The sequence below is a fragment of the Halichoerus grypus genome, chromosome 6 (assembly GCF_964656455.1).
Source record: "Halichoerus grypus chromosome 6, mHalGry1.hap1.1, whole genome shotgun sequence".
In the NCBI taxonomy this organism is placed as follows: Eukaryota; Metazoa; Chordata; class Mammalia; order Carnivora; family Phocidae; genus Halichoerus; species Halichoerus grypus.
Genome location: NC_135717.1, coordinates 18,119,368 through 18,135,232, shown reverse-complemented (window position 1 = coordinate 18,135,232; position 15,865 = coordinate 18,119,368). Strand labels below are relative to the sequence as shown.

At 50.5% G+C, this 15,865-nt stretch overlaps 1 protein-coding gene across 3 annotated transcripts in view; it reads left to right on the top strand.

Moving 5' to 3' along the window:
- Positions 1-15,865, top strand: part of KATNIP (katanin interacting protein) — a 179,141-nt gene that overhangs the window by 82,400 nt on the left and 80,876 nt on the right. For all 3 annotated transcript variants that reach the window (XM_036066228.2, XM_036066239.2, XM_036066218.2), the window contains 2 exons: positions 7,531-7,798; positions 13,373-13,504. In XM_036066228.2, coding sequence (XP_035922121.2) covers positions 7,531-7,798; positions 13,373-13,504 — 400 coding nt within the window. The remainder of the gene's footprint in view (positions 1-7,530; positions 7,799-13,372; positions 13,505-15,865) is intronic.

Below are 15,865 nucleotides of genomic sequence, written 5' to 3'. Positions count from 1 at the left end.
GTTCTTGAAGCCTGTTGCACTTGTCATTTCTACTAGAATGGTCATCTTTGTTGCCATATTAGAAATTCCATGAGAACAGACACTCTGTCTGCCTGGTTCATTCCTCTATCCCTAATAGCAGTCAGACCTACTTCTCGGAACAAACACACTCAACAACAAATATTGGTTGAATAAATGAGCAAATGAAAAGAAAAAACAAATTAGTCAATTAACCCCTCAATGCAGGGTAAAAATCCTTTCTGGACCAGGCAGATTAATATACATGTGCAAAATGGCTCATGGAAGGCAATAGGAGTGAGAGGGAATTATTTCAACCAACGGTGCATTCCAAACCCCAATTTTATAAGATTTCCAACCAAATGAGAGATTTTATTGGGGGTCTTACTGGGGAGCAGGGGGGCTGGCTGCAGGTCAGTGACCTCCACCCCAGAGATCGCTGCTTCCTCTTGAGGACTGTCAGAGTCTCCGTTGTGGCTTCGTGGTCAAAACATCTGATCTTCTCTTAGGCAAAATCAGTAGGATCTGCAACATAAAGAAGCATATGCTGTCATCTGAATCTGAAATGTTCTGTGAAAGCAATCAGGGAACACTGATTCATAACTATTACCTCATTGCAGCCCTTCAGCAACCTTGTCAGGTCTCCAGGGCACATTAGAGGGGGGTGGAGGGCAGGGCGGGGGGCGTCTTTGGCCCAGAGGCTTGCTTGAGGACCCAGGGCGCCTGGAGTCAGGCCCAGAACACAGGCGCAGAACTTAGACCCAGCCGTTGCCCTTTCTGAGTGTAGTCAGAGGTTTCATGCTTCTTCCACTAACACTTAGCACACACTCATTAGCACGTTTACTGGCCTCAAGGCAGCTTTATGTCAAAAGCTCTTACAGGCAGCTTTCATCAATCCCATGCAAACCGATGGACAGTCACCGGGCGCTTGACTTTTGTCCCGCTCTAGCGCCCACTTGCTTCCGACGCATTGGCGCCAGGCAGGGAATAAACACGGGCATGTGGTGAGGAGCCTGGACTTTGGAGTCAGTCATTCGTCCAAACTGGCTCTGCCGTTGCTAGCTGCGTGACCTTGTGCGTGTCCTTAGGTGCCCTGAGCCTATAAGACAAGGACACCCACCGGGATGGTGGGAGGCTGCATTGAGATAAGATGGGTGGAGAGGTTACTAAGCTCGGTGCCCCATATGTAGCAAAGCTTTGTAATTGGTAGCTGGTGCTATTATGGATGTGATATTGTTACTATTATTGCAAACATTTTGTGTTTTCATGGCCCCCAGTTCCGTCTCTCCCTAGCCCAGCAGGAGACAGATCAGGCCTGTAAGGCACTAATCAGCTGACCCTCAAACCCCTGCTGCCTTTTAGCAGGTGGTCCGAGCGTCTGTTCCTCCCTCCACCTCCTCCCTGGCTCTCCAGCGAGGGGGGCTGATTTGTTCTCCACCTGCCTGGCCTCTGAGCAGAAGGCTTTCTGTTGCAAGGGCATGAGCCTAACATTTTATTTTATTTTTTTAGAAGATTTGATTTATTTATTTGTTAGAGAGAGAGAAAGAGCACAAGCCGCAGGAGCAGGAGAGGGAGAAGCAGGCTCCCTGCTGAGCAAGGAGCCCGATGATGCGGGGCTCCATCCCAGGACCCTGGGATCATGACCTGAGCTGAAGGCAGACGCTTAACCGACTGAGTCACCCAGGCGTCCCAGAACTTAACATTTTAAACACTGAACACTGAAAGCACATATGACCAGGTTGTAAAGCAAAGCTCTAAAGTCAGTTTTCACAGAGAAATTTCTGGATGACAGCTTCAGAGCAACCGGTAGATCCCCCTGCATGGTATCCCTTTGAAGCATGGGTAGGTTGGCTTCCAAAGCGACCAGTCCAAGGTCCTCATCCTTCCAGATGGAAAGGTTTTGAACTTCTTCCTCAAGAGAATGTGGCTCCTTCCTCCATCTCCCCTTTGCCCCAGGAACAGATGGTTTTAGATCACATAGGAATTATAAGAGCATAGGTTCCTAAAGTTTGCTCAGCCAGCGTGAGCAAATGTATTATTGTCCTTTTTAAAGAAGATACCAGTCGTGCAGAATCTAGGCTTCTTTTTCATGTGTGTTTTGTCAATACAATTATGGCTTTGAAATTTGCGTTAACGTAACAGAAGCAAAAGCAAATGGAAACAGGAGGAATTATTGAAATTCAGATTTTTTTTTATCACAAGAAGAGTTTTTAAAAATATCTCATCGGTTTAATAAATTATGGGAAAAAAATTACAAGGTCAGAGTTGCCGTGTTTCAACACTGTGTGTTTCCACCGAAGATGGATTTGAATGGAAATGGAAAATGAGGCCGGGGTGTACCCACGCTGCCTGCCCTCTTCTGGCTTTTGTTAGCTAAACTAAGGGCTTCGGGGGAGAACATGGCATTCCGGCCTGTAACCCATGTGTGCACAATTGTCTTGTATTTATTTGGTCTCTAAGTGGCTTCTGCATTTACCATCAGACCTTTTACCATAGCTTCTCCAAGTCTGTGCTCTTTATTTTGACCTCACCCTTCATTGCATAGATTTTGTTCTGGGAGCTTTTTTCTGGAGAAGGTCTCAGGGCTGCTGGATTCCCTGAGTTTCTTCCCATTAGAATTAGTGCCCTGTTATTTGTAAGTCTGGACCACTTGACTGGATACACAAAGTCAGACAGACTCAGTGTGGGGTGTGGCTGCTTGCTGCTTTCTGAGTCATCCTTCTGAGTCCCAGGGACGGAGATCAGTTACTTTTCAGATAGCTAGCTGTCCGGGCCCCTGCACCCCACTGTCCTTCCCACTCCTGTGGGGAATTTACTTATTTGCAGGAGTCAGGGACAGGATTTAAACAAAAATGTAAATGTATCATTTTTCCTAATTATAAAATTGGAAACATGCTTCTCATTAAAAAAATAATAAGTAAAACAATGGAGAAAAGAAAGTTCTCATCGTGCAACCCCCAGAGAGAACACTGTTAATAGTTGGTAACTATTTTTCCAGACTTTTCATGTGGATATCTGCATACATGCACAGAGACTAATTTTTTAAATTGGACTTATTCTACGTGTACATTCTTCGACTGGCTTGTTTTGCTTAAATGTGTATCCCGCTACCTTTCTGAGTAAGTGCACAAGATCTACCTCGTTTTCTCCATGAGGGCCCCTTGAGGCTCCGTCGATGCCTGCTCAGTGAGCATTTAACCCACCTCTTCTTGTTGCACATTTGGAACATTCTCGATTTTCAGTGATCCCTCAGCGATCTGCATATATTAAGACTGAAGGACAAATTCTCAGAGGGACTTGGTCAAAGAGTGTATACACCGTTCATTTCTAGTCAGTCATTCGTCATCACTGCCTCCCAGATGCATCTCCAGAGGCACCCCCTGTCCCCCCTTCTGCTGCCCCCTCCACCTTGCCCCCCCCCCCGCTATAGCTGCACCCCCATGCCCTGTCTCCACCCTGGCCCTGCCTCTCGAAATTCACTCGGGATCCCAGAGCCATAGCGCCCTTTCAAACCACAAGTCACATAACAGTGTGCCTTTGCTTAGCACCCTTCAGGGGCCTCTTGTGGCCACATAAATCAAAATCCAGACTCTGCCTCGGGGCCTCTAAAGCCCTGCTGTGACCCCTCCCTGCTCCCCGCCCTCCCTCCTCTGGTGCACACTGCCCTCCTGCCGTGGCTGCCTCCTGGCCTTTGCCTCTGCTGTTCCTCCTGCCTGACATGCTCGTGCCCCAGACACTCATCGGGTGGTTGTTCATCAGCCAGCTTTCCCTGACCGGCTTCCAACAGGGGCTTCTCAGCCCACTCACCCTCTGTGCATCATCCAGGCTGGCTCTTTCCTTCACAGTCCTGGCCACAGCAGAAATGCCCATTTCTTTTTCTTTATGCCCCGATTATCTGAGGCTTCGCCATCTCACTGCCCACCATTACCCCAGCCCTTAGCACGCCTGCGTGCCTGAATAAATTAGTGATGGCAGCCATCACCTCATCACCTCCTCCCCCAACGGTTGGACCATCACGGAATGCAAAGGAGTTTTCTTTTACGCGTGGACAACCTAGAAGGAGTAGGGAGCAGTGGCCGAGGGTCACCTGTCACTATTCTGACACTTCATCACGATGACAAGTCAGACCAGCTCAAAAGCTGTAGGCACTCCAATCTGGGGGGGACCCCAAAACTCCAGTCACTGAAACTGTGGGGTTGCAACGTGGCAGAGGGGACAAAGAGGCTGGAGGGAGTCTGCTCAGGTGACCATGGGGTCAAGCATCCACTCTGTCGTTGGTGGCTCCACTCTGCTGTAGACATCAGCAGGGATGACCATGCGCCCTGGGACTGAGCGGGATTTCCTGGACAGTGACCACAGTCTCCCAGCAAGGAATCGCCCAGCTAGTGGTAACCAAAAGCATCTCCAAGTCATTGCCAAATGTCCCCTGGGGGGCGAACTCATCCCAGGTCAGAGCACTACTTTAATAAAACAATTCCATCAGGCAGGGGTGTGTTAGCCCATTTTTTTGGGTGCCAAAGACAGATCAGAGGACTTAAGTAACTTGCAAAGGGGTCACCCCAATGATGCCGCCACCTCCAAGGCACGTGGGTGCTGTCCCCCCCTGCTTCCAGCCACCACCTGATCCCTGGCACAGTTTCATCATTCGGCAGATACTTGGCATGCAGCTCCCATGTGCCCAGCAGCGTTCTGTTCACTCGGTCAGTGTCACTGATACTTGGCATAGGCAGGGTGGGAGGGAAAGAGCTGGAAAAGACAGTGTCCCCTTGCTGCTGTGACAACCTACAACTTAGTGGCTTCTCTAACAGTTCTGGAGGTCAGAAATCCAAGTTCAGGGGCGCCCGGGTGGCCCAGTCAGTGAAGCGACTGTCTTCGGCTCGGGTCGTGATCCCGGGGTCCTGGGATCGAGCCCCGCATCGGGCTCCCTGCTCCGTGGAGAGCCTGCTTCTCCCTCTGCTTGTGCTCTCTCTCTCTCTCTCTCTCTGACAAATAAATAAATAAAATCTTAAAAAGAAAGAAAGAAGGAAAGCCAAGTTCAGTTCCACTCGTCTAAAATCAAGATGTCAGCAGCCCTGTGTTCCTTAGGAAGGCTCCAAAGGAGAATCCATCTTTTCTTTTCCACCTTCTAGAAGCTGCTGTCATTCCTTGGCTTGTGGCTCTTTCCTCCTTCAAAGCCAGCAGTGTAGCATCTCTTCTCCTCCCTGACCTCTGCTTCCGGTTTTATATCTTCTCTCTCTGACTCCCGTCTTCCTGCCTCCCTCTTACAAGGACCCTGGTGATCACATTAGGCCCTCTTGGATAATCCAAGCTAATCTCTCCCATCTGAAGATCCTTAATCACATCCGCAAAGACCCTTTGGCACGTACAGTAACATTCATAGGTCCTAGGGTTTAGAATGTGGATATCTTTGGGGGCCATTCATTCCACCAACAGCAATCTGCCCTCCGCTCCCAAAGATCCATGTCCATCCCACATATAAAACACATCTATTCCATCCCAAGCTTCCCTATATCTCAACCCGTTACGGTATTAAGTCCAGAATATCATCTGTATCTCACCTGCTCAAAACTTCCAAATCTTATCATCTGCATCATCTGAATTAGGTCTGGGTAGGACTCCAGGTAGAACTCCTCTGAGAGCAAAAGCCTCTCCATCTGCGGGCTCGTGAAACTAGAAGACAAGTTATCTGCTCCCAAGTACAATGGTGGGTCAGGCCCAGGGTCACTGTGACAGACATTCCCATTACATCAGGGACAAAATTAAAGGAAAAGGGAGACACCAAACCCAAGCAGTTTTGAAATCCCAACTGGGCAAACCCCATTGGGTTTCAAGGCCTTGGAGTAATCCTCTGTGGCAGGGCTCCGCCCTCTGGGCCCACGGCCCCACCCTTGGAGCCATCCTTCCTCTCTCATGGAGGGTGGCACGTGATCGCAGCCGAGTACCATCCTGCTTCCTGAGTGTAGAATTTGGGGAAGACAACAGCCTTCTTTTATTTTGTCCTTCCTCTCTCCTTTCTGGTGCAAGCAGGCAACTTTTGACATCCTCAAAAATCATGTGGTCTCCTATGTACACCTCTTGGATTCCCTCCATTAGACAAGAGGTTCCTTCTCGGATCTTTCCTGAATAATCTTATCTCTGTGCCTGGCGTCTGCTGGGATGTCGAAGAGGATCCATGAGTCCCAGGTCTAGTGTCTTCAGAGAACCCTCCATGTGGTTGAATTCTCTAAACTTTGGATCCTTCTCAAGTACTAGCAAAAGTTGTCCAGCCACGCCTCAGGTTTCTCTCCAGAGCACGCTCTTCTGAGCGCAAATCTCCGCTTGTTAGCATCTTTTGCGACTGGATCGGCTGAGGGTTTCCCAAATCATCAGATCTCAGTTCCAAGTTCCATTTGTCACAGAACCGTAGGCACAGCCCAGCTAAGCTCCTGCCACTATATCATGGGATCCCCTCTCTAGTTTCCATAACATGTTCCTTGTTTCCTGAGCCCCCACAGGCCAACACCTATGGTATCCATATTTCTACCATCAGGTCTTTTTTAGGACGATTTATCTAGAATGATCAAAGTATTGTAGTGCCTCTCCGCTCTTCATGAGCTGTCACTGATTCACAAGGTCCAGGGGTTAGGACACGGACAGCATGGCAACTGTTAAGTTTACTGGTCAACCACCAATATCAAGCAAGTGATATTGATTGCTTCTCATTTCTCAGAGCTGTGTAAGGCAGCACGAGCTGTGGGAGAAGTATAGCTAGGCTGACCAAACACACGGGCTTGCCCAGATAGTCCAGTTGGCATTTTCTTGTCCCAGGGTAAACAGACTAGTGCCCATTTTCCCTTTCAAAAGTGTCCTGGCTTCAGTGATTAATTTTCTGGTCACTCCAAGTGTAGATCTTAATGCCTGTCCTTCAGATTGTAAATCTATCTCATGGAGATGAAACACAGATTGAAAAAAAATTATCAAGCAGCTATGGTTAAGTGCTAAATCTTATGACATCTCAGGTGCTTCTAAACATCCTTCAATACATAGGACAGCTTCCCCCCACAACTATCTGCCAGACATTGTACCATCTGGAATTTCAAGGGCATTTGGAGGCCTTTGGGATTTCATATTCAGAGTGGGGTCCCTGGACCAGCAGCATTAACATCACCTTATTAGAAGTGCGCATTGTCAAGCCTTGTCCAGGACCCCCTGAATCAGAAACTCTGGGTGGTGGGACCCCATGATCTGTTTAAACGAGCCCCCAGACCAAAACATCTGTAACACACAGACGCGCACAAACACACACACTCACTGTGACATCCCAGTTGTGTGGCCACAGTTCATACTATAAATACCGCTCTGCTAGAGAGTTGCTCCTTTGTCCCTGTCTTTGTTTTCTCATCTTCAAAGCGATGACAACCCCATGTGTCGAGGTGATCTTGGTAAATGTTCGTTTGCCGGGAATAGTTCCTTGGTTCTAATGATCTATTTTCAGAAGAGTTTTTCTCAAAGTAACATATTTCATTTTTTGCTTCTCTTCCTGACTTTTGGCAGGAGCTAAGAAAAAGCCTGGAACTTAGTGTAAATCTACAGAGGAAACAAAGAGATTGTTCCAGTGATGAGTATGACTCTATCGAAGAAGAGGTACTCTCTGAGCCCGAGCCCGAGGAGCAGGTGCCGGTGGGCCACCCCAGAGAGGACCCCCCTCTTTGCAGTGGGGACTCCGTGCAGAAGGATGTTCCCGAGGACCAGGAGATGAAAGGGCACCCTCCCCAGGGCCCAGACCCCCTCGTGGTGCTGGAATTTAACCCAGCTTCCAAGAGTGAGTTCTGTCTTATGTGGGCATGTCTTTGCCTTTGGTGTGTCTGGGTCTAAGAACAGGACTTGAATTTCTAGCAGTGCTTGGGGTTCAGCTTTGGGGAGACCGTCCCACAGGCCAGGGAGATATGTCAGGTCTCTGCTGATTGTGAGAAGCCAAGGCTTCCAAAGACCTACAGATGACCCGGAAATTTCAGATGGTAGGTGTCTGGTGGATGGTTTGGGGGGTCTATCCTGTGCCTTGTAGGATGTGTAGCAGGATCTGCATGCCAACTGGCTAATACATATGGCTTAAGCAAAAGGGACTATATTGGCTTGGATAACTGAGGAGCTGTCAAGGACTCTCCCCTCCCCTCCTTCCCCCTTCCCTTCTCCTTCCCTTCTCCCTCATCTCTGCCTTCCTTTGTCTTGGTACAAGACATTGGTACAAGACCCATTCACAGGTGGGCTCTCCACGTACAGACACAGAATTGAGACACTGGCTTTATGCCTCCATCAGAAAGTGGATTTTTCTTCCTCAAAGCTCCAGCAAAGGTCCCAGGCCTGGCTCTTGAACCCACACTGGGTCACATCTCAGAACTTGTCACTGTGGCTCTGATTGACATGGACCAGCCCATAAGGCTCTGAGTGTGGTTATTGCCGCCCAAACCACGTGGACTGATAGTAGTTTCCAAAGGAAAAATCGAGGTGAATCTGAAGAAGGAGGAAAGCGTGCTGGGCAGGCAGAAATAGCAGCTGTCCGCTAGAGGAGGTTTTCCAGAAAAGACCCTGGAAAGGAGAGTAAAGAAAGCAATTGAGGAGGGGCAGGGAGGGGCCAACCTGCCACAGTCCCCATGCCCAGTCCCGAGTTGGCTTGGTCTCTGCCTGCCCTTCCCTCTCCATTCCAAGCACATCCTCCTCAAAGAGGCATGTGCCATACTTTCTGAACCAAATATCGAGGCCAACCAGCTGGGAAGCTTGAGTGAGCCCAAGGGAAGAGAAATGAGGGAATGTCTGAAATCAGGCTGAGTGTATTAGTCTGCTCAGGCTGTGTAACAAAGTACCACAGACTAGGGGGGAGCTTCAACAGCAACGGAAATGTATTTCCTTCTAGTTCCAGAGGCTGCAAGTCCAAGGTTGGGGTGTTAGCAGGTTGTTTTCTTCTTGGGCCTCTCTCCGTGGCTTGTCCCTGGGTGTCTTCCATCTGTGTGGGTCTGTGTGTCCTAATCTCCTCTTCTCACAAGGACACCTGGCAGACTGGATTCGTGCCCACCCTAATTGACTCCTTTTACCCTAATTACCTCTTTAGAGACCCTGTCTCCAAATACAGTCACATTCTGAGGTACTGGGGATTAGACTTGAACATACGAATTTGGGGGAAAGGGGGTGGGGCGGGATATAATAACAGGCAGCCCTGGAAACTGCACACCTGGTGGTCAGTGCCCCCAGAGAAGAGAACATTTGTCCCTCAGACGTGCTCGCGCTGTGTTCTCTCGCCTTCAGACCTTCGCTTGGGCTCTTCCCTCTGTCCAGGTGCCCACATCTCCTCTCCTCTCCACTCTGAACCCTGAAACCTGGCTCCCTGCTTTCCCCTCAAGACTCAGCTTAGGGGCGGCTTCCTGCAAGAAGCCTCCTTTGCCCTCCCAGCTCAGCCGGTACCTCCTCTGCACCCAGAGCATCATCATGGCACTGGTCTTGCCATGGATTCCGGTTGTCTTGCTCCCCCTCTGGCCTGTGAGCTCTGCCACGGCCCAGAACCGTGCTGAATAAATAATAATAAATAAATAATAACAATTGCCAACATTTACTGAATTCTTACTAACATGTACCAAGCGCTACTCCGAGGGCTTAGCATCTATAATCCTTACCACAACGCCAAAGCAAGCCCTGTCAAACGTCCTTGCTTCATAGCTGGGGACCCCAGGGAACAGAGAGGGCAGATAACTTGCCCAAGGTCACACAGCTAGGGAGGGGCAGAGTGGGATTGAATTTGCCAGGAGTCTGAGCCCAGAGCCTGGGCCCTTAATCACTAGGCTGAGTACATAAACCAGATCAAGTTACAAAGTAGTGGCTGGGCTTTGAGGAACCAGTAAGTAACACCACCCTACTCCGTCTTCCCTCCTAATTGAAACAAATGAGAGATGGGCTTGGGAATCTGATAGGAGAGCAAATGTTCGCCTTTCCAACTGAGAAGAGCCAGCTTGCTGGCTACTCGGTGCTGCCCCTCTGAACTAGGCAGACCCCCGGCCCCAGATGCTGGCCGAGCTGGGCCACTGATGGCATCAGTGTGGTGGCAGATGACCTTGTGCCCTGAGGGCAACCCCGCCGGAGGAGGGAGGGGAGTGGCTGGATTGCGCTTTGATGGCTTCCTGCCACCAGCCTCCCCAACCTCCCCACCTCCCGTCCCATCCCCTGTGTCCTCCCTGTGAGTGAGGGCCAGTGCGTGAGTGACACAAAGAAGGGCAGAAGGTAATGCAAGGAGGGGCGCCTGGGTGGCTCAGGTCATGATCTCAGGGTTGTGAGATCGAACCCCAAGTCAGGCTCCATGCTGGGTGTGGAGCCTGCTTAAGATTCTCTCCCTTCCCCCTGCCCCTCCCCCCCCACTGCTCATGTGCATGCTCTCTCTCGATCGCTCGCTTGCTTACTCAAAAAAAAGGAATTCAGGGAGGAGAGAATGGTACCCCCAAGAGTCTTAAATATCATGAAGACTATAAAACAGGATACTGGTTGGGGGACGGGGGTCAGAGAAGGACCCTGTGAGCTAGAGTGGTCAGAGAAGCCTTCTCAGGAGCTGATGGTGAAGCTGGGACAGGAATGAAGAAGAAGCAGCTGTGGGAACAGCATCCCAGGGGCAGGGAGTAGCAAGCGCAAAGGGCTCAAAGAGGGAGTGAGCTTGGTGTAGGTAGGGACAGGGAAAGGGCCAGTGTGGCTGGAGCCAAGTGAGCATGTGGGGAGTGTGGTACATGATGAGGCTGGTAGGTGATCCCAGGCCACTTTCCATGAAGACTCAAGGGTTCTAGGCTAGCAGCAAGGGTCTGGATCCTTTGGTGCCCTAGAAAATATCCTTGTGTAGACTTGCAAACAAGGAGGGCCATCTTATGCAGAGGAGGGGGAGGTAGATGGGGAGAAGGTGGTTCAGGGCAGAGCTCTAGGCCAGGCGGGCCTGGTCAAATCTCAACTCTGGGACTTCAGACAAACAGCTTGAAACTCAGAGCCCTACTCTATAATAGTATGTATTAGTTTTCTGTTGCTGCTGTAACAAATGATGACTAACTCGGTGACTTAAAACAGCATACATTTATTATCTTACGGTTCTGCAGGCCAGAGGTGGGACGCGAGGCTCACTGGGCTAAACTCAGAGTGTCAGCAGGGCTGTGATCCTTCTGGAGGCTCTAGGGGAAAATTTCTCTCACCTTTTCCAGCTTCTAGAGGTTTCCCCATTCCTTGGCTCACGGCCCCTCCCTCCACCTTCAGAGCCAGCAACCTTGGGCCTCTCTGCGCCTTTCTCCCAGAGTCCCCTCTCCCTCTGGCCCTCCTTCTGCCTCCCTCTTCCCTCTGCGCATGTGTGGGTGTGTTTTATTTCGGTAAAGTACACCTGCTGTATTTTACCATTTTCACCGTTGTTTAAGAGCGCTGCTTGGTGTTACTAAGTACAGTCGCGGCACTGTGTAACCATCACAATAATCCATCTCCAGAACTTCCTCATCATCCCAAACTGAAACTCTGACCCTCTTCCACTTTTAAGGACCTTTGTGGATTACACTGGATCCACTGGGATAATCCAAGATAATCTCGCTGGTTTAAGGTTAGCTGATGAGCACTGGGGATTCCCCCCTGCCTTGTGACTTTGTGGTAGGCCGTCTTTGGGCGGGCCATTATTCAGCCTCCCACCTGCCCCCTGGGATGGCTGGGGAGGTGACTGAGACAGGGTGGGCCAGGGACCTGAGCCAGCGCCGGAGCACTCCGGAGGTCAAACCCCGTCGGTGCTGGTTGTCACTCTTAGTAGCAGCAGCAGATTTTCAGCACGTAGGGAGCCAGTCTTGTGGTCATTTGCCCCCCTCCATTCTCTGTCTTGTCCCATTGGACATAGCGGGTCCTGGATGTCATCCCTTGGGTCCTGCATTTCAGGCCAGCCAGGGAGCAGCTGCTTCAGGAAGTATATAGAGAAACACACGCACGTCCTTTGTAAAGCCAAGAGGGGATGGTGGAGAGGTTGGTGCAAGTCTGGCCCCACACAAGCCCCTAGCCTCCGTCCTGAGCTCCCAAGAATCCCACAGAGCCCTGGATTCTGGGACTCCCTCTCCTCTGGGCCCCCCAGAGGCCCCCAGGATTGCTCTGCTGGAAGTCCTTTCCCATTGCTCTCCCAACAGGTGGCTCCCGGGGTTGCTGCCTTGCCGGGCCAGGAGGTCTGCACGCAGTGACCTTCACCGTTCTCCCCGCCTGCAGAGTCCATTCTGCTTAGCCACCCCAGCCTCGCTGCCAACAGGGCTGCTCTTCGGCCTGGCGGTCCTGAGCATGTCCCCCTCCTGCTCTTAAACCTGTGCTGGCCAGAGCCCTGGCGCCATTTTCCCTGTGCTTGAGCCATTTGCAAACCTTCTGAAGTCACATTTTTTTTTTTGCCACCTCCACAAACCTCCTGTGCTATTTCTTAGCTGTTGTTTAAACAAACACCTTTCTTTTTTTTTCTCCCTCTCTCTCAATTTCTCTCCCCACTGCCCTTCCTTTCTCTTTCTTTTCTTTAATAATTCTAGGATTGTTCTAAGCAATACTGTCCATGAAGTCAAGGGTTCGATGGGCCGGTTACATGTTTATCCATGCACATTCAGTTATGTAACTGCTTAAAAACCATTTGCCCACACGGCATCTAGCGTCATCTCCTGGTCCACCCGTGGTCCAGGCACCCCACTTTGGGAGATGTCGACTCGACAGCATAGCCTGCGGGCCCTTCACTGTCTGGCTCCAGTCACCCCCTCGGGTCCCAGCCGCTCACCTGCCACATAACCTTCCAGCTGTCAAGCCTTCGTACATGCTGTTCCCTGTGTCTGGAATGCCTCATCTTGGTGCCTCTGGTAACATCCTGGTCACCTGTAAGGGCCCTCCACACTGTCTCCTGCACTCCCACCGGCTACATCCTTCAGGCTGCATGCTCCTCCATGCCCCTGGTACTGGAACCTTCTTCCGTCCCAGCCCTTCCCTCTTAGCCCTTCCACCATCTTTTCCTCGGCTAGGCTGTGAATGCCTCAGGGGCAGCAAGTGTGTTTTACCCTACTCTTTCCACCCCAGGATGTCCTTGGTGGCACATTATTTTATGTACCACGCTGCCAATTAAACCCAGAACCTCAGCAATGGAAGACTCCACCCTGCTCAGAAATGTTAACATCTGAAAACCTGTACATATCGTAGAATATTTCATTTGTTTGCCAAAATGTGCTGCATTATTCACATCTCTGATCCCAAACTAGCATGGTGCCTGGCACGAGTAGGGGTTCAACAAATATTTGTTGAATGAATAAGTGAACGAACCGACAGATACCTAAGCAGCATGTCCCAAATTTGCTGCCGTTCCGTGTCTGACATCTAAACCCTTGTTTTCCTACAGGTAATAAAAAGGAAAGGAATTTGTCTGCTAAGCGGAAGGACAACGCTGAGGTTTTCATTCCCAGCAGACCCGAACTGAACTTGAACCTCCAGTCCTCTGCTGTGTTCCCAGACCAGGAGAAGGCGTGCTCAAGTAAGAGTTCTGGCGGCCCCTGAGCAGGGCTGGGGCTGGGTCCCTCCCAGTGGGATGCCGTGATGGAGGAGTCCTTGCTTGTTACCCTCTTCGTCAAGGCCTAAGCTCACCTTTCACAAATGTATTGTTAGTCAAGGTCTCCAGAGAAACAGAACCAATAGAAGTGTGTGTGTGTGTGTGTGTGTGTGTGTGTAATTCCAATCTACAGGATGTATCAGCAGGTTGGAGACCCAGAAAGAGCCAGTGTTCCAGTACGAAGGCCATATACACTGGAAGGGCCAATGTTGTAGAGGAAGTCCAGAGGTAGTCTTCTGGAGAATTCTCTTATTGACAGAGGGTCAGTCTTTTTGTTCTATTCAGTCCTTCAACTGATTGGATGAGGCCCACCCACATTCCAGATGGTAATTTGCTTTATTCGCCAATGAAAATGTTAATCTCATCCAAACACACCTTTTGGAAACACCCAGAATAGTGTTTAACCAAATATCTGGGCTCCCTGTGGCCCAGTCAAATGAACACATGACATCAACTATCACAGTGCCTTTCTCATACTGCAACCAAGATGTGGTTATAATTGAAAACCTATTTTAGTTTTGGTTTTACTTTTTAATTTTGTTTTTACTCTTAAATTAATTTATTTACTTAATATGGATAATGTTGCATGCAAATGGTACTACATTCTAAAAGTACAAGAGTTGATGGTGAAGTCGGTCTGTTGCTCTTCTAATGAAACGAGACGTTACGTTGATTACTTACCGTGAGCCGGCCACCGCTGTCAGCTTTTAGTCCTCTCACTTGTAAGTAAATGATAATCCTTATACATAGCCTTTGAGGTAGGTCCAGGGATTGTCCCCATTTCACAGATGAGGAGCTGCGGTCCAGAGCAGGTGACTCACACGGCTGGAAAGTGGCCGATGTAGGCCCCAAACCCTGGTGGAGAGACTCCATGCTGTGTCCTGATCAGCAGACTACACGCACTGGAGGCTGTCGGTGAATCCTTGCAGCCTCAGGCCCTGGGTCAGATCCAGGGGCAGAGTGTGCCTGGGGAAGCCACTGGCTTCTGGGTTTTGCCCCCCCAAAACAAAGCACCTCAGAGAGTTCAAGGCATCCTGCTATCCCAAGAATTTGGAAGCCTGGGGTGTCCTGGGCAAAAATCCAGCCCCAGCCAGCCAGCCTTGTTAGAAAACCAGTCCATCGGAGCCAGGGGCCCTGACCTCTGTGGCTGGCATCCCACCCGTGTCTCCTGGGAGCTGGAGGGACTGAGGCCTGGGCTCAAAGGCAGATGGAAGGAGAAGTAGCAGAATCAGCCATCATTTACCGAGCGCTAGCTCTAGCTGTGTAAACGTTGTCTCTGGAATCCCCCACCTCGGGCTCCGAGGTAAGGATTTGAGAACGAGTCCTTTATTTGGGAGGCGGTCCCTGGTTAGCGGCAGCAAAGAGCTTTATCACCAAGCAAGTTCATGGGCAAGCGGAGCGCCTCCTGGCTGGGGAGTTCTGGGGGCCGGTGCTGAGCAAAAGTGTGTGTCCTCTGCTCCCCACCCCGGGGCAAGGGAGCTAGGCTCTTCCATACCCCTCCCTGGTGCCAGTGGAGCCCAGAGCCAGAGCTGCGGGCAGAGGTTTGGCTGACGGGCTGTGGGCAGGGCAGCACCCAGGCATTATCTGATTAATTCTTACCACAACCCAAACTCCAACTGAAGGAAAGGACACGCGAATTTTAGGTAGCAAGTGATTTTATTTTATTTTTTTTTAAGATTATTTATTTGAGAGAGAGAGAGCAGAGTGTTCGAGAACACAAGTGGAGGGGGAGGGACGGAGGGAGCAGGAGAAGCAGGCTCCGCTCTGAGCAGGGAACCCGATGCCGGGCTCAATCCCAGGATCATGACCTGAGCCAAAAGCAGATGCTTAACCGACTGAGCCACCCAGGTGCCCCTAGGTAGCAAGTGATTTTTAAAAAGTGTCTTTAAGGGAAAGAGTCCGAATTAACCCACGTAACTAAAAAGTTGAGGTGGTGGGATCTTAGGCACAGCTGGATCCAGTGATTAAAATCAGCAGTCTTCCTCTGCCCATCTCCCACTCCAACAGTCTCTGTGCCCTTTGTTCTTAAGCGGGCTCTTAGGGGTGGGGGGATGGGCACCCGCGGCCCTGGGCTTGCAGCCCCCAGCCCAGCCGCCCTGGCAGAAAGCAAGCCTGACCACCTGCTGTAAGTCCTGCCCGTGCACCTACTAGCTCTGTGAGCCCAGGCAAGTTACTTAACCTTTTTGGGCCTCATTCGTCCATCTGCCCAGCAGGGATAAGAACGATACCCTCATCCGAGGGGTGCTATCGGGATAAAAGGGCTGGAGAGAGGATCACCTGGCTCAG